This window comes from Sturnus vulgaris, chromosome 7 (genome assembly GCF_052056855.1).
Source record: "Sturnus vulgaris isolate bStuVul1 chromosome 7, bStuVul1.hap1, whole genome shotgun sequence".
NCBI classification, from domain to species: domain Eukaryota; kingdom Metazoa; phylum Chordata; class Aves; order Passeriformes; family Sturnidae; genus Sturnus; species Sturnus vulgaris.
The window spans coordinates 40,903,057-40,921,510 of NC_142249.1; the positions used below are offsets into that span (position 1 = coordinate 40,903,057).

The 18,454-nt window shown below is 50.9% G+C and overlaps 1 protein-coding gene across 1 annotated transcript in view; it reads left to right on the forward strand.

Annotated features, from left to right (window-relative positions):
* Positions 1-3,583: 3,583 nt before the first annotated feature.
* KCNJ3 (potassium inwardly rectifying channel subfamily J member 3) overlaps positions 3,584-18,454 on the forward strand; it is a 32,107-nt gene continuing 17,236 nt past the window's right edge. Inside the window, exons 1-2 of the mRNA XM_088168452.1 lie at positions 3,584-4,276; positions 9,464-9,680. Coding sequence (XP_088024578.1) covers positions 3,599-4,276; positions 9,464-9,680 — 895 coding nt within the window. The 5' untranslated portion in view covers positions 3,584-3,598. The remainder of the gene's footprint in view (positions 4,277-9,463; positions 9,681-18,454) is intronic.

Sequence of the window (18,454 nt, forward strand, 5' to 3'; positions counted from 1 at the left end):
AATGACGGGCTGTGGAGCCTCGGAATGAATCACCCAATAATCCCTTTGGGAGGGATGAATGCCGGCACGGAGGTGTTTCCCTTTTTTTTTTTTGGAATTTCTCAGAAATGTTAATAATTAGGATTGATAGAAAATTACAGAGAGGGAACCATCCTCCATCTCATTTCCCTGGAAATCTGATTTATCCCGTTTTTTGGGGGGATTTATTTAAGGGATTTAGGGATTCCCTCTGGATGAATCCTTTAGGATATTTTTTGGGTGAGGAAAATCCTGGCACTGGTGCCATGATTGCCTGTTCCAACTCCCACTTCAAACTGGAAATGATTTTTCCGAGGGAAAACAGCAGGATGTGCCCTCAAATCCATATCCAGGCAGTGGCAATGGAAGAGACAGGACTGGGAATGTCTCTGTTAATTCAGGGAATAAATAGAAAACAAAGAAGATGAAATTTTTATTAATTTGTCATCATCCCCACATCAAATAAAGCCTGGAAAAAACCCTCCAGGTGCTGAATTCAGGGAATTGCAGGTAAGGAATGGAAATGCAGGGAAAGGAGCTCCAGAGGGAACTCCTGTCCGGGTGAATTTCAATGGATCAAAAACCAAACCTGAGGCCAAGGGATGGGAAAACTCACCTGGAATGTTGAGCTGGGATGGCAGCAGGCAGGGGAACCCTGGGTCTGTGGGATAATGAGCACAGGGAGAGCTGGGAATGTTCCCCTGGAGAAGGGAAGGATCCAGGGAGAGCTGGGAATGTTCCCCTGGAGAAGGGAAGGATCCAGGGAGAGCTGGGAATGTTCCCCTGGAGAAGGGAAGGATCCAGGGAGAGCTTCCAGCACATTCCAGGGCCTGAAGGGGCTCCAGGAGAGCTGGAGAGGGACTGGGGACAAGGGATGGAGGGACAGGACACAGGGAATGGGCAGGGATGGATGGGATGTTGGGATATTGGGATATTGGGAATTCCTGGGAATGGTGATGGGAACACTCCCAGCTCAGTTGGGACTGAACCTGTCTGGTGTTATTTAATTTCCTGTTTCACTTCCCAGGATTTATCCATGGATTTGTTCTCCCAGTGGAACAGGTGCTGTTTTTATTCCTTCCCACTCGTTTTGTGTCCTTGTAATTCCCCCATCCCTCAGCAATGTGGGATCAGAAGGGGTGTCCCAAGAAGGAAAAACGCCCTGGGAACAGGAGCCTTTCCATGGAATTCTGAGCAAATCCATTTCCATCAGCAACAATTCCTGCTCTGCTCCCAAACATCCACATGGCCACGTGGGATGGAATTCCCAGAGGAGCTGTGGCTGCCCCTGGATCCATGGAAGTGTCAAGGTCAGGTTGGAGCAGCCTGGGACAGTGGGAGCTGTCCCTTCCCTGGGAATTCCATCAATCCAGAGGGAAGAGCTCTTCCCGTGCTTCCTGGAGCAGCTTCGTGTCACCAGGACATTTGGGTGACGCTGTTCCACGTCCATCATTCCTTTCCTATTCCCATCATTTCCTCATCCCGCCCCCAGCTGGCAGAACACGGATATTTGGAATCTGCTCATCAAAGCAACACTGCTTTTAATTGCAGTAATTAGAGGGAATGGCTCCCCTTGGATTGTCACTGTAACTTTGTGATGGATCACGGGGAATCTTTGCCCAATTCCAGCCCAGGGAGAGGCCTCTGGGAAAACAGGAGGGATGGAGGAAGGAGAAATGGGAGAGGGGAAGCTGGCAAGGCTGGTGGATCTCTGAGCCAGGAGGGTTCTGGCAGCGTGGCCAGAGTTTGGGATGAATTCCATAGAAAATTTCCTTTCATTGGGTGGGAAAATTAACAGGCATTGTGTCAATGGCAGGAGAAAATTGGGAATAGAAAACTGAAAAGTGAGAATCTAAATTCGTTTTCAGACAAAAAAAAAAAAAACCAAACAGCTGGAATAGAAATGCAGTGGCAAGGAAAGTCCTTGGGAATCAGTTCTGAGGAAGGTGAAGGGATCATGGTTAAAAAACGAGGGGTGGCTGGGCTTTACCCCATGGCTGAAAGCTGCCAATCCAAGTTTTTTGTGTTTTTCTGGAGCTGGTGGCTGCAGTCCTGGAGCAGCAGCAGGAGTGGGTGAGGAGCACCCTTGGGCACCCTTCGGAGCATCAGCAGCTCCCTTCCCACCAAACTGTTCCACCCTTCCCCGGGTGTTTATCCACAATTTGGGACTGATTCCCTGCTTCCCACCAGTTCTGGATCAGGGCTGAGCTTTGTGGCTTCTCTTAAGGAAATTTTTTTTTTCCTGGATGGAAGGGGCTGCGTCCCCTCTGAGTCCTGGCAGTGCTGTGGGGATCAAAACATTTGAAAAACTTCAGATAAAATCGAATGCAGTGAAGATAAAAACGGGATAAAAGGGGATAGGATGGGATAGGATGGAATGGGATTGGGATAGGATGGGATGGGATGGGATAGAATAGAATGGGATGGAATAGGATAGGATGGGATTGGGATGGAATAGGATAGGATGGGATTGGGATGGAATAGAATGGGATGGAATAGGATAGGATGGGATTGGGATGGAATAGGATAGGATGGGATTGGGATGGAATAGAATGGGATGGAATAGGACAGGATGGGATTGGGATGGAATAGAATGGGATGGAATAGTATAGGATGGGATTGGGATGGAATAGGATAGGATGGGATTGGGATGGAATAGGAAGGAGCGGGGGTGCCCGACCTCCCCTCGGCCCCTCCTGGTTGGTTCTGTGGGAGCTGGAGCCCCTCCGAGGCCGGAGGAGGAGGAGGAGGAGGAGGGACGCAGCCCAGGGGGAAGATGCCGGGGAGAAGAAGACGAAGAGGAGGAGGATGGGGGGGGGGGAGGAAGAGGAGCGAAGGATGCTGGGGGAAGGACGGAGCGCAGGATGAAGATGCGCAGCGCACCGAGGATGCGCGGGGCGGGCTGTGCGCGGGGGATGCTGCGCGCTGAGGGCCGAAGGGGGCGGATCGGGGGGTGGGGGCGGGCCCAGGTGCGGTGCGCGGATGCAGGGGCGGGTCCGGGGCGGTGCGGGAGGAGTGTCGCTGCGCGGGGCGTTGCGCGGAGCGGTGCCGCCCTGCCCGGGGCCGCTGCCGGCGGCTCCGCGTGGGAGGCGGCGGCGCCGGGCGGAGGCTCCGCGGCCGCGGGGCCGGACGGGCTGCGCGGGATGTTGATGGCTGTGCGGGGTGTGCGGGGCTGCGCGGGGCTAAGCGGGATGTGCGGGGCTGCGCGGGGCTAAGCGGGGTTTTGGTGGCTGCGCGGGCTGTGCCGGTTGCGCAGGACTAAGCGGCGTTTTGGTGGCTGCGCTTTGTGCGCGGGACTAAGCGGGGTTTTGGTGTCTACGCGGTGTGCGCGGAGCTAAGCGGCGTTTTGGTGGCTGCGCGGGACTAAGCGGGGTTTTGGTGGCTGTGCGGGACTAAGCGAGGTTTTGGTGGCTGCGCGGTGTGCGCGGACCCTGCCGGCTGCGCGGGGTTTTGGTGGCTGCGCGCTGTGCTCGGGGCTGCGCGGGGTTTTGGTGGCCGCGCAGGTTGCGCGGGCTCTGCCGGCTGCGCGGGTTGCGCGGGGTTTTGGTGGCTGCGCGGGCTGCGCGGGGCTGCGCGGAGCATGTCGGCGCTGCGGCGCAAGCTGGGCGATGAGTACCAGGTGGTGAGCACCTCGGCCAGCGGCGGGGGCCTCCCGCCCCCGCGCAGCGCCCCGCGGGGGAAGCGCCAGCGCTTCGTGGACAAGAACGGGCGCTGCAACGTGCAGCACGGCAACCTGGGCGGAGAGACCAGCCGCTACCTGTCCGACCTCTTCACCACCCTGGTGGACCTCAAGTGGCGCTGGAACCTGTTCATCTTCATCCTCACCTACACCGTGGCCTGGCTCTTCATGGCCTCCATGTGGTGGGTGATCGCCTACATGCGCGGGGACCTCAACAAGGCGCACGACGACAGCTACACCCCGTGCGTGGCCAACGTGTACAACTTCCCGTCCGCCTTCCTCTTCTTCATCGAGACCGAGGCCACCATCGGCTACGGCTACCGCTACATCACCGACAAGTGCCCCGAGGGCATCATCCTCTTCCTCTTCCAGTCCATCCTGGGCTCCATCGTGGATGCTTTCCTGATCGGCTGCATGTTCATCAAGATGTCGCAGCCCAAGAAGAGGGCGGAGACGCTGATGTTCAGCGAGCACGCCGCCATCTCCATGCGCGACGGGAAGCTCACGCTCATGTTCCGCGTGGGAAACCTCCGCAACAGCCACATGGTCTCGGCTCAGATCCGCTGCAAGCTGCTCAAGGTGGGCCAGCAGGGAAATTCCTTCCTGGAAAAGTGTCCAGGGCAGGGGTGGGGGGGTCCCCATCCTGCTTGGGGATGTGTGTGGGGGGGTCTTGGCAGTGCTGGGAATGTTTGGGATGGTTGGACTCCGTGATCTTGGGGGGCTTTTCCAGCCTCAGTGATTCCATGAGGGGCTTGGCAGTGCTGGGAAGGGTTGGGATGGTTGGACTCAGTGGTCTCAGAGGATCTTGGCAGTGCTGGGAATGGTTGGGATGGTTGGAATCCATGGTCTCAGAGGGTCTTGGCAGTGCTGGGAAGGGTTGGGATGGTTGGACTCGGTGATCTTGGGGGGCTTTTCCAGCCTCAGTAATTCCATGAGGGCCTGGCAGTGTTGGGAACAGTTGGGATGGTTGGACTTGATGGTCTCAGAGGGCCTTGGCAGCGCTGGGGGTGGTTGGGATGGTTGCACTCCGTGGTCTTGGGGGCCTTTTCCAACCGAAACAATTCCACGGTTCTGTGGCAGAGCCGTGGCCCCACTGCCGCTCCCCTGGGGACATCCCACCCCTCCCGTGTCCCTTGGGCATCCCTGGCTCCTGCCGCGCCTGTCCCTACATCCCTGGGGCTTGGAGCAGCCGGGTCCATGGAACGTGGCCCTGCCCATGGCCAGGGGAAGCACTGGATGATCCCAAATCGGTTTTTTTTTGGGGTCCTGCCGCTGTCCCAGCATCCCTGTCCTGTTTTCCTGGCAGGGAACATCTCCGGGAGCCTCGGGCTGCGCTCTCAGCCATCAGCGCCGCATTCCCAAGCTCCTTGGAGATAATTCCTGCGTTCAGCGCAGGATTGGGATGGATATTTATAGATCCCTGTAAAATGCTCCATTTCCCTGACAAGGAAATCCTTTGTAGCTCCAAGCCTTCCGTGAGCCGGGGAGGGGAAAGCTCCGGGCATAATCCCGAGCTTTTTGGGCAACCCTGAGCCCAGCCGGGCTGAACTTTATTGATGAGAACTCCAAGGAAAGCGGAGTGCCAGGGTTAGACCTGGAAAATCCCTGCCCGGGAAGGCTGGGAAAAGGCGGCGTTGGGCTGAGGCTCGGCCGGCGGCCGCAGGGACCGGAGGGGAGAGGGAATCGGGAATCGGGAATCGGGAACTGGGAATCGGGAACTGGGAATCGGGAATTGGGAATCGGGAACTGGGAATCGGGAACTGGGAACTGGGAATCGGGAACTGGGAATTGGGAATCGGGAATTGGGAACTGGGAACTGGGAATTGGGAATCGGGGATCAGGAATTGGGATGGAGTGGCTGGGAGGAGGAAGGAGCTGGCTCGGGGGGTGTTTGCTGCATCCCCCAGGGATCCCCCGGGAATTGGGGTGTCCTGCAGGGAATGGGGTGTCCTGTCCTTGGGATTGGGGTGCCTTTGGGATGGGTGCCCTGCAGGGAATGGATTATTCTGTCCTCGGGAATGGGGTGTCCTGTCGTTGGGAATGGGGTATCCTGCAGGGAATGGGGTGTTCTGTCCTTGGGATTTGGGTTCCTTTGGGATGGGAATCCTGGTGGGAATTGGGAGTGTCCTGGCAGGGATTTGGGGTGTCCTGGTGGGATTTGGGGTGTCCTGGCAGGAAGGGGGCACCCTCAGGATATGGGTGCTGTGCAGGGTCCCCATTCCCAGGACAATCCCCCTGGGAATCTTCCTGGTTTTCCTCCCTGCTCCCCCAGAGTGGTCCCTGCTCAGCCCCGGGGGAGGCTCCTGGAGTTCTCCTGTTCTCCCAAATCCCGGTTCCATCGGGATTTTGGGATCAGATATTTTCCCAAATCCCGGTTCCATTGGGATTTTGGGATCAGATATTTTCCCAAACCCCTGGTTCCATTCGGATTTTGGGATCAGGACTGGCCCAGTGTTGGGGTCCCCTAAACCTTGAGGGAGTCTGTGCCTAAAAGAGAGACAGAATTCCTAAAGCTCCTTAAATAACCCTTTAATGGCTTTAAAGTGATGGAATTCCTAAAAAACTCCCCCAATAACCCTTTAATGGCTTTAAAATGATGGAATTCCTAAAAAAACTCCCCCAATAACCCTTTAATGGCTTTAAAATGATGGAATATAATTTGTAGATATTATAAATATTATTTACAGATATTATTTATATGGATATAAATATAGAAATAGCATTACAACATAATACCGTAGATGTATGCAGTTTATTTTATTTTTTACATTGATTTATGTAATTTATGTAATTTATTTATATAATATGGAATCATAAATATTCATATTTAGCAATATATTATTTATACAGTTTCTTTTTAAATATTTAATATTGTGTAGATATATATTTACGTACTATATAAATATATTTAAATAATTTCATCTATTTCAAGCTATAAAAGATCAAAATTTGTCATTTCCAGTTCAGCATTTGAAAACTGCTTTTTTTTTTTTTTTTTTTTTTTTTTTTTTTTCTCCCTGGCTCTGGAATTGGCAGAGCCAAAAGTTGGAGCTTCAAACGTAGAGTGGCCCCAAAAGAATTCCCTGGATTTGAAATATGGGAAAGGAAAGGTTTGTGCTAGGAAGAAAAGCAGTTCCAGGCCAAGCCTCGTGGGGGGGAAAAAAATAAAGGAAAATAAAGATGGAAAGAAGGAAAATTAGAAGGAAAAAAAAAAGGAAAAATGGGGGAAGAGCAAAATGAAAGGGGAAAAAGAGAAAAGTAAAATTAAAAAGGTGGGGAAAAGAAAATCAAAGGGAAAATAAGAGGAAAAATAAAATTGAAAAAGAGGGAAAAGGGATATAAAAGGAAAAATCAAAGAAAAAAGGAAAATAAAAGGAAAGGGGGAAGGAGAAAATTAAAAATGGTAAAAAAAGACAAAAAGGGAATAAAAGAAACAGGGAAGAAGAGGAGAAAGGAAAATAAAAGGGAAAAATAAAGGAAAAGGGAAAATGAAAGAAAGAAAGAAAAAAGACAGAAGTAAGGAAGGGAAAATAAAAGGGATCCATGGGGGGGAGAATAAGAAGAAAACTAAAATAAAATGGGGAAAAGGGAAAATAAAAGGAAGAAATACAAGGAAAAAAGAAGGGAAAAGGAAAATAAAAAAGAGGGGGAAGGGGAAAAAAGGAAAAAAGAAGGGAAGGAAACCAATAAATGGGAAAATAAAAGGGAAAAAGGGAAAAATATTCCTTTGTTTTTCCTGCTGAGCCCAGGCTGGGAGGAAAAGGAAAAAAGAGGGAAAAAAAAAAAGGAAAAATGAGAGAAGAGCAAAATAAAAAGGGAAAAGTAAAATGAAAAGAGTGGGGGAAATGAAAATTAAAGGGAAAGTAAGAGGAAAACATAAAATGAGAAAAGGGGAAAAATAAAAGGAAAAATCAAAGAAAAAAGGAAAAGGGGAAAAAATTTAAAAGGATCAAAAAAAGACCAAAAAAAGGAATAAAAGAAAAAGGGAAGAAGAGGAGAAAAGAAAATAAAAGGGAGGAAATAAAGGAAAGGGGAAAAGGAAAGAAACAAAAAAGATAAAAGCAAGGAAGGGAAAATAAAAGGAAATAAATCTGTGTAAAGCTTCTGTTGCTGTAATGGGAATTTGGGGATGGATTTTTGGGACTGGAAAGGTTTTGGATGTCGCTCAGAATTCCTGAATTTTTCCCTCTCATCCCTCGGAGCAAAGGAGTCACTCGGGGTTAATTTTAATTCCTTTGCCAAATGTTCCCTCTGGAATTGCCTGGGCTTGGATTCCTCCGAGGATTTGGGGAGGTGTAAAATTCAATTTGGTTTGTGTGGATTTGAGCTCTGGAATTCCCTGGGAGCAGCTGGGGTGGGGTGTGAACATCCCAGAACACCTGAATTCCTGCAGGGCTGGGAGGGATGTGCTGGATTCCCTGGGAATTCCAGGATCCAGGGGAGGGAGGGCAGGGATGGGAATTTAAATTGGATTTAGATTGGATATTAGGAATGATTTTTCCATGGAAAGGGAAAGGGAGGCATTGGCACAGCTGAGAGGGCTGGGATGGAGTCACATCCCTGGAGGGATTGAGAATCCTGGGATGGAGTCACATCCCTGGAGGGATTGAGAATCCTGGGATGGAGTCACATCCCTGGAGGGATTGGGAATCCTGGGATGGAGTCACATCCCTGGAGGGATTGAGAATCCTGGGATGGAGTCACATCCCTGGAGGGATTGAGAATCCTGGGATGGAGTCACATTCCTGAAGGGATTGAGAATCCTGGGATGGAGTCACATCCCTGGAGGGATTGAGAATCCTGGGATGGAGTCACATTCCTGAAGGGATTGAGAATCCTGGGATGGAGTCACATTCCTGGAGGGATTGGGAATCCTGGGATGGAGTCACATCCCTGGAGGGATTTCTGCCCCATGGATGTGGCACTTGGGCACCTGGGGCAGCACTGGGAATGGTTGGGAATGGTTGGGAATGGTTGGGAATGGTTGGGAATCCATCCTGGAGGGCTTTTCCAACCCAAACTTTCTGGGATTCCACGATTTCCTTCTCCCCCTGAAGCTCCCACTGCCTGCCTGGATTGGCCGTGTCCTCAAGCACCACCTTGTCCTTAATTCCTGATTCCACCTGGGGAAATCCCAGAATCCTGGAATGATTGGGCAGGAAGGGATTCCCATTGCATGGATCCCATCCCATCCCATCCCATCCCATCCCATCCCATCCCATCCCATCCCATCCCATCCCATCCCATCCCATCCCATCCCATCCCATCCCATCCCATCCCATCCCATCCCATCCCATCCCATCCCATGGATCCGATCCCATCCCCATCCCCATCCCATCCCATCCCATGGATCCCATCCCATGGATCCGATCCCATCCCCATCCCATCCCATGGATCCCATCCCATCCCATTCCCATCCCATTCCCATCCCATTCCCATCCCATCCCATCCCATCCCATCCCATCCCATCCCATCCCATCCCATCCCATCCCATCCCATCCCATCCCATCCCATCCCATCCCATCCCATCCCATCCCATCCCATCCCATCCCATCCCATCCCATCCCATCCCATGGATCCCATCCCATCCCATTATCCCATCCCATCGATTCTGCCCCCTCAATCCAATCCCATTGATCCCATGCATCCCATCCCCAGGAATTTCTCTATCCCAGCTTTCTCCAAGCCTTGTCCCAGCTCACCTCCAGCACTTCCATGGACAGGGAATCTCCTCCCCAACCTCTCTCCCCCTCCTTGTCCCCGCAGTCCCGCCAGACTCCGGAGGGGGAATTCCTGCCCCTGGACCAGCTGGAGCTGGACGTGGGTTTCAGCACGGGGGCTGACCAGCTCTTCCTGGTGTCCCCCCTCACCATCTGCCACGTCATCGACTCCAAGAGCCCCTTCTACGAGCTGTCCCAGCGCAGCATGCACACCGAGCAGTTCGAGATCGTCGTCATCCTCGAGGGCATCGTCGAGACCACGGGTGAGCGACTGCCAGCTGCGATTCCCGCCTGGCCTCGGGGCCACACGGGGGTTTTTGGGGTGTTTTGAGGTGGTTTGAGCAGCCCAGGGTGGGGTTTTGGTGCTGGGGGTCTCTCCAAGGGTTTTGGGTGTGGTGTTGGGAATGTGGAGCTCGGTGAGTGACTGGGAACGCCCCGCTGGAATTCCCGCCTGGCCTCGAGGGGCTTGGAGTCCCACACGTTTTTTGGGGTGTTTGGAGGTGGTTTGAGGCACATAGAGATTGGGTTTTGGTGCTGGAGCTCTCTCCAAGGGTTTTGGGATGTAGGATTTGGGAATGTGGAGCTCCACGGGTGAGACCATGGGTGAGTGGGAATGTCCTGCTGGAATTCCTGGCTGGCCTTGAGCAGCTCAGGGTTCCACGTGGTTTTTGGGGCATTTTGAGGTGGTTTGAGCAGCCCAAGGTGGGGTTTTGGTGCTGGGGGTCTCTCCAAGGGGATGGATTTTGGGATGTGGTGTTGGGAATGTGGAGCTCCATGGGTGAGTGAGTGGGAACATCCCACTGTGATTCCCGGCTGGCCTCGGGGCCACACGGGGGTTTTGGGGTGTTTAGAGGTGGTTTGAGCAGCCCAAGGTGGGGTTTTGGTGCTGGGGGTCTCTCCAAGGGTTTTGGGTGTGGTGTTGGGAATGTGGAGCTCGGTGAGTGACTGGGAACGCCCCGCTGGAATTCCTGCCTGGCCTCGGGGGGCTTGGAGTCCCACACGGTTTTTGGGGCGTTTGGAGGTGGTTTGAGCAGCCCGAGGTGGGGTTTTTGGTGCTGGGGGTCTCTCCAAAGGGAATGGATTTTGGGATGTGGGGTTGGGAATGTGGAGCTCCATGGGTGAGTGAGTGGGAACATCCCACTGGAATTCCCACCTGGCCTCGGGGCCACACGGGGGTTTTTGGGGCTTTTGGAGGTGGTTTGAGCAGCCCAAGGTGGGGTTTTTGGTGCTGGGGGTCTCTCCAAGGGGAATGGATTTTGAGATGTGGGGTTGGGAATGTGGAGCTCCACGGCTGAGTGGGGACATTCTACTGGAATTCCCTGCTGGCCTTGGGGAGCTCAGGGTTCCACGTGGTTTTTGGGGCGTTTTGAGGTGGTTTGAGCAGCCCAAGGTGGGGTTTTGGTGCTGGGGGTCTCTCCAAAGGGAATGGATTTTGAGATGTGGGGTTGGGAATGTGGAGCTCCACGGGTGAGTGAGTGGGAACATCCCACTGGAATTCCCGGCTGGCCTCGGGGCCACACGGGGGTTTTGGGGAGTTTGGAGGTGGTTTGAGCAGCCCGAGGTGGGGTTTTTGGTGCTGGGGGTCTCTCCAAGGGTTTTGGGATGTGGGGTTGGGAATGTGGAGCTCGGTGAGTGACTGGGAACGCCCCGCTAGAATTCCTGCCTGGCCTCGAGGGGCTTGGAGTCCCACACGGTTTTTGGGGCATTTTGAGGTGGTTTGAGCAGCCCAAGGTGGGGTTTTTGGTGCTGGGGGTCTCTCCAAAGGGAATGGATTTTGGGATGTGGGGTTGGGAATGTGGAGCTCCATGGGTGAGTGAGTGGGAACATCCCACTGGAATTCCCGGCTGGCCTCAGGCAGCTCGGGGCTCCACGGGGTTTTTGGGGTGTTTGGAGGTGGTTTGAGAGCCCAAGGTTGGGGTTTTGGTGCTGGGGGTATCTCCAGGGGGATGGATTTTGGGATGTGGTGTTGGGAATGTGGAGCTCCATGGGTGAGTGACTGGGAACGCCCCGCTGGAATTCCTGCCTGGCCTCGGGGGGCTTGGAGTCCCACACGGTTTTTGGGGTGTTTGGAGGTGGTTTGAGCAGCCCAAGATGGGTTTTTGGTGCTGGGGCTCTCTCCAAAGGGAATGGATTTTGAGATGTGGGGTTGGGAATGTGGAACTCCATGGGTGAGTGAGTGGGAACATCCCACTGGAATTCCCACCTGGCCTCGGGGCCACACGTGGGTTTTGGGGTGTTTGGAGGTGGTTTGAGCAGCCCAAGGTGGGGTTTTGGTGCTGGGGGTCTCTCCAAGGGGATGGATTTTGAGATGTGGGGTTGGGAATGTGGAGCTCCACGGCTGAGTGGGGACATTCTACTGGAATTCCCTGCTGGCCTTGGGGAGCTCAGGGTTCCACGTGGTTTTTGGGGTGTTTGGAGGTGGTTTGAGCAGCCCAAGGTGGGGTTTTGGTGCTGGGGGTCTCTCCAAGGGTTTTGGGTGTGGTGTTGGGAATGTGGAGCTCCATGGGTGAGTGACTGGGAACGCCCCGCTGGAATTCCTGCCTGGCCTCGGGGGGCTTGGAGTCCCACACGGTTTTTGGGGCATTTTGAGGTGGTTTGAGCAGCCCAAGGTGGGGTTTTTGGTGCTGGGGCTCTCTCCAGGGGGATGGATTTTGGGATGTGGGGTTGGGAATGTGGAGCTCCACGGCTGAGTGGGGACATTCTACTGGAATTCCCTGCTGGCCTTGGGGAGCTCAGGGTTCCACGTGGTTTTTGGGGCATTTTGAGGTGGTTTGAGCAGCCCAAGGTGGGGTTTTTGGTGCTGGGGCTCTCTCCAGGGGGATGGATTTTGGGATGTGGGGTTGGGAATGTGCAGCTCCCAGCTGGGATGAGGTGCTCCTGCATTTCCAGCTGCTGCTGGCACAGGGAATGTTCAGGATAGTTTGGATCCATTTTTGGGCCATAGTGTGGGGTCCCAGCGTTCCCATCCTGCTTTCCCAGGGCAGGGAGCACATCCCAGAGAGAGGGAGGTGAATCCTTCATGTGCTTCCCTAAAAACTCCCTGATGTTTCCCTAAAACCCCTCTGGTACTTCCCTAAAATCTCCTTGATATTCCTTGAAAAATTCCTGGATATTCCTCTAAAAACTCCTTGTTATTTTCATAAAGACTCTCTGATATCTCCATAAAAGCTGTCTGATATTTCCCTTAAAAATTCCTGACGTTTCCTTAAAAAATTCCTGATGTTTCCATAAAACCCCTCTGATACTTCCCTAAAAACTCCTGGATATTCCTCTAAAAAATCCTGGATATTTTCGTAAAGACTCCCTGGTATCTCCTTAAAAAAAATTCCTGGTATCTCCCTAAAATATTCCTGGTATCTCCCAAAAAAATTCCTGATATTTCCCTTACAAATTCCTGGTATTTCCCTTACAAATTCCTGATATTTCCCTAAAAAAAGCCCTGATATTTTCATAAAGATTTCCTGACATTTCCATGAATCTCCCTGTTTCCCTAAATCCCCCTGACACTTCCCTAAAATCTCCTTGATATTTCCCTATGAACTCCCTGATATTTCCCTACAGATTCCCTGATACTTCCCTAAAAATTTGGTGATATTTCCATAAAAATGCTCTGGAAAAGCTCATGGAAAACTTGCAGGCCTGACCTTGCAGGTTTCTTGCTTTTATTCCTCAAAAAATTAATCCCAAAGAAAATGAGGGATGAAAAGCTCTTTTGTAAATAACACTTGGAATTTTAAACCTTGGCTTTGTTTTTGTGAAATATTATTGACCTGGAAATTATACAAGGAATAGGCAGGGAAAAAAAAAAAAAAAAAGGGAATTTTTGTGTTTTTAAAGGATAATTGGGAAAAGGTTCCAGATGTGGGTTTAAATCCTGCAGAAATTCCAGATTCTCCCCTCAATCCCTGGGGTTTTCCCTGCATTTCCCCTCCCACCCTCCAGCTGAAGGAAACTCTGGAAAAGCAGAATTTTTTCCTGTGGGAACGTGCAGTGATCCGTGTACAAACACTGGATATCAATGTGCATGAAATATTGGGAATATTGGGATGCAAGTGTTTTGGTTTTTTTCTTTTTCTCTTTATGGGATAATTTGGAGGGAATTCAGCCTTTTCCAGAGCCTGCTGTGGCCAGGAAAGTTTGGAGCAGATGATCCAGGAGCTCATCCTGGGATAAAAAATAAAAGGGAATTCAAGGCACTGGCAGGATCAGGATTCAGGGATGTGTTTCTCCATCTTACATTTATAATAATATTTATAATAATCATAGCACAGTATGGTTAAAACAATATACCACACATATTAATTATCTATTTAATGAATAATAATTATTGATATAACGAATAGATAATTATTGATAGCAATCAGGGATTCAGGAATCCGAATATCCATGGTTTGAGTTGTGGATTTGGAGCCCCACTCTGGCCTTGGGATTATTGGGATTATTCCCATTTTTTGGAGCCTTTCCCAGTGGAGATTCTCCAAGGGTTTTTCAGGGGCTGAGGGTCAGGGCTGATCATTCCAGGTTATTTTGGATATTTCTCCATTATCAGGATAACCTGGAATTGGAAAGAACATTCCAAGGGTTTCTTCCCCAAACTTTTCTTTCCCCTCATTTCCCATTCTTGGAATGGAGAATCAGAAGCTCCATTGTCAGCAAAGGTTCCTGGGGAGAATTTGATTTTCATCCTGGATTTCCCTGCTGGGATTTGCCTCTGGATGTGGTTGGGATTATGTAACCCTTTACAGTTTCGTGTTATCCTGCAATTTATTGATAAATAAATCTAAAATTCCTGGAAAAGGAGCCATTAATAGGAATCGGAAGCAGACAAAACCCTGCAGGAACGGTTTGTGCATCCCTTTTCCAAACTCATTAAATTTATTTTGGAAACCTCTTCCCGTGATTAAAGAACTCCAGAGCCTTAATTAAAGAAATGGGGATGGCATCAAAGGCCTTTTCCTCTGGTTTTGCTTTTGAAAACATGAAAAAAAGTGGAATTATGGAACCACAGATCCAGGGGGGCGAGCTGGGAATGCAGCAACTTGAGGGAATAAAGAGCTGGGACAGAGCTGGAAATTACCAGGATTCTGATAATTCCATTTAAAATGGGAAATTTTTTTTTTGGGTGTTTGTTCTCAGGGTCAATGAGAAACCTCAATACAAATTCAGCAACTTTAGAGGTGGAGCATAAAATATCAGAATTCTGGAATAGTTTGGGTCTGAAAGGACCTTTAAACTCAATTCATTTATTGTGCTTTTATCTTTCCATCCCAATTTTGGGAATTTTTTGTGCGTGTTGGATGGGAGGGCGACAGAAAAAAGAGAATCCAGCACTTCACATATTGAAAGCAGCTTGGAAATTGCATTTCTTTTATTTTCAATATTTTCAAGCACGTTGAAATATTCCTTTAAAACTCCCAGGGCTGCAGATCTTTTCCCAGTGCTGCCGTTATAGGAAATCTGCCAGTGGAAAATCCAATATTTTATTTTATTTTTTTTTTTTTTTTTTTTTTGGTCGTGTGGACAAACACGTTTGGCCCTGGCAGTGCCAGGATTTTCTGGGATTGGGAAGCTCCAGCTTCTCTCTGCCCCCCTTGGAGCTGCTGGGCTGGGAAAGGGGGGAAAAAGGAATTTTTAAAGCTGAGGAAAAAAGTGGGAAAATGCTGGTGGGAGAGAAGAATTTGGTAACAGCAAATCCCTGGAAGTGTCCCAGGCCAGGCTGGATCCCTGGGATAATGGGAGGTGGATTGGGATGGGATTGAAGGTTGGCAGGGCAGGATTGGGATGGGATTGAAGGTTGGCAGGATTGGGATGGGATTGAAGGTTGGCAGGATTGGGATGGGATTGAAGGTTGGCAGGGTTGGATTGGGATGGGATTGAAGGTTGGCAGGGTGGGATTGGGATGGGATTGAAGGTTGGCAGGATTGGGATGGGATTGAAGGTTGGCAGGATTGGGATGGGATGGGATTGAAGGTTGGCAGGATTGGGATGGGATTGAAGGTTGGCAGGATTGGGATGGGATGGGATTGAAGGTTGGCAGGGCTGGGATGGGATTGAAGGTTGGCAGGATTGGGATGGGATTGAAGGTTGGCAGGATTGGGATGGGATTGAAGGCTGGCAGGGCTGGGATTGGGATGGGATTGAAGGTTGGCAGGGCTGGGATTGGGATGGGATTGAAGGTTTCTCCCAACCCAGAACAGTCTGGGATTTTGGGATCCATCCCTTACATAATTTTATCTTGGATAACATTCCCTCCTCCTGCCACAGCTTCTCTGGGAATCTGTGAAACCTCCCAGCCAGGAATTCCTAATTCCCAAAATCCCACCTAAATCAACCCCAATCCTTTGGTTTAAAGCCATCCCCTCCTGTCCTTGTCACTCCTTTATATCTTATTTTATTTATTCTTTATTTGTTCTTTATTTTATTTATTTGATTTTTATTTATTTACTTATATCTTATTTTTTATTCTTTATTTATTCTTATTTTAGCCTATTCTTTAATTATTAATTTATTTTTATTTATATATTTTTTCTTTATTTATTCTTTATTTTAGCTTTTTCTTTATTTTATTTTATTTATTTATATCCTATTTATTCTTTATTCTTTATTTTAGTCTATTCTTTCTTTCTTAATTTATATTTATATATTTTTTTTGTTTATGTATTCTTTATTTTAGCTTATTCTTTATTTTATTTATTCTTTACTTATTCCTTATTTTAACTCTGCCCAAGAGAGGGATATTGAACATTCCATCTCCCTCCTCATGGATTTGCTCTCCTGAGGGTTCATGACTTGGGAATGGCCTGGAATTGTACTGGGGGAGCTTTAGGTTGGATATTTGGGAAAATTTCTCCATGTCCAGGCCTGACACAGAGCCCCCATTCCTAAATCCCATTCCTGGGGGGATTTAAAGCCCTGGAGGTGGCGCTGGGGACGGGGGCAGTGCTGGGAATGTTGGACTCCAGGATTTCAGAGGAATTTCCAGCCTAAAACATTCTGGAATTCCCTGATTCCATCCTGCCCTGCCCTGAGCAGCCACTTCGGGCAATCACAAACCCTGAGCTCTCCTCGGGATCAGCTCTGGGCTCCCCTGAACCCCTGGAATTCCCTGGGAAGGTTGTGGGGAGCGGGATTTGCTGTGGGGCTGTGAAATCCCAGCAGGGATGGGGACAACACCTGAGCCCCTTTTCCATGAAGGAATTGTCCCAAAAAATCCACCCTGCCCTCCCCTGGCCCAGCCTGAGGCCGTTCCCTCTCCTCCTGTCCCTGTTCCCTGGGATAAGATCCCAAATCCCCCCGGCTGTCCCCTCCTGTCAGGGAATTCCAGAGAGGGAAAAGATCCCTCGGGATCCTCCTTTGCTGCAGCCTGAGCCCCTTCCCATTTCCCTCAGGAATTCTCCAGTCCTTTCCCATTTCCCTCAGGAATTCTCCAGCCCCTTCCCATTTCCCTCAGGAATTCTCCAGCCCTTTCCCATTTCCCTCAGGAATTCTCCAGCCCCTTTCCCGTTTCCCTCAGGAATTCTCCAGCCCCTTCCCATTTCCCTCAGGAATTCTCCAGCCCTTTCCCATCTCCCTTCCCTTCTCTGGACAGGCTCCATCCCATCCCCATCCCAAATCCCATCCCCCGTTGTTTTCCCTGTCTGCCCCTTTAGCAGCCGGGTTTATCCCAGCTGGGCTCTCCCAGTTTAGGGCTGCCACGAGTCAGTTTTAGCTCAGGCCTGGCTTTGTGCCCGCTGCTGGTGCTCGGGGTGAGTTTAAGGCGAGGTTTAAGAGCCGAGCGCAGTTTTGGCTCCTGGGGCGTTACACGGGCGGGGCCGTGCTGGGCTGAGTGACGGTGACCGGGGCTGGCTGAAAACCCGGGACATTCCAGGAGAGCCGCCCTCAGTGCCAGCAGGAATCGGGAATTCAGCCAGGGAATGCTGAGGGAAGGGGCTGGGGGCTCCTCCTGCCTCCCTGCCCTGAGCTCCTGCTGGGCTTTTCCTGGGATAGCCCACCGGTGGGGTGGGATCACTGGGGTGGGATTGGATCACTGGGGTGGGATGGGATAATGGGATGATGGGATGGGACACAGGGATGGGATCACTGGGATCACAGGGATAGGATACAGGGATGGGATGGAATACAGGGATGGGATCACTGGGATCACAGGGATGGGATAGGAAAGGATACAGGGATGGGATCACTGGGATCACAGGGATGGGATAGGATAGGATACAGGGATGGGATCACTGGGATCACAGGGATGGGATCACTGGGATCACAGGGATAGGATACAGGGATGGGATGGAATACAGGGATGGGATCACTGGGATCACAGGGATGGGATAGGAAAGGATACAGGGATGGGATCACTGGGATCACAGGGATGGGATAGGATACAGGGATACAGGGATGAGATCACTGGGATCACATAGGATAATGGGATACAGGGATGGGCTAGGATTTAAGGCCCCTTCCCACCCAACCCATTCCATGTTCTGGGATTCGTGGCAGTGATGCTGAGAGCTGCTCTGGGGGGAGCCAGGCCCCCCAATCCCCTCAGGAATCACCTCCTGTTCCCCTGGGACAGGGAAGGATGACCCCGAGGTGCAGGGATGAGTGGAGCTGCAGCAAGGCAGCCTCTTGGAGCTGCAATTTTCCTGCTGAGATTTCCTCTCCTCGTTAGGATATTGATCCACAGCTCCGGGATAAATAACCCGGGACAGGCAGCACTGATGGTGATGGAGGAGCTGGGATGGCTCCCAGGGAGGGTCTCTCCATCTTCCTGCTCTCCTGGCTGTGTCCTGGGTCTGGCTTCTCCAGGGATTTAATGTGGGTGTGGGGCTGATTGTGGATTCTGGAATATTTTTGGGAGCCGTGGAACGGAGAACTGGAGCATGTTTAAATTTAAAATGTGTTGTCAGTGCAAGGGCAGGAAAGATCAGGGAAGCACAGGAACATGGAATGGTTTGGGTTGGGAAGGGACCTTAAATCCCATCCGAAAAACCCCTGCCATGGCAGGGACACCTCCCACCATCCCAGGCTGCTCCAAACCCCATCC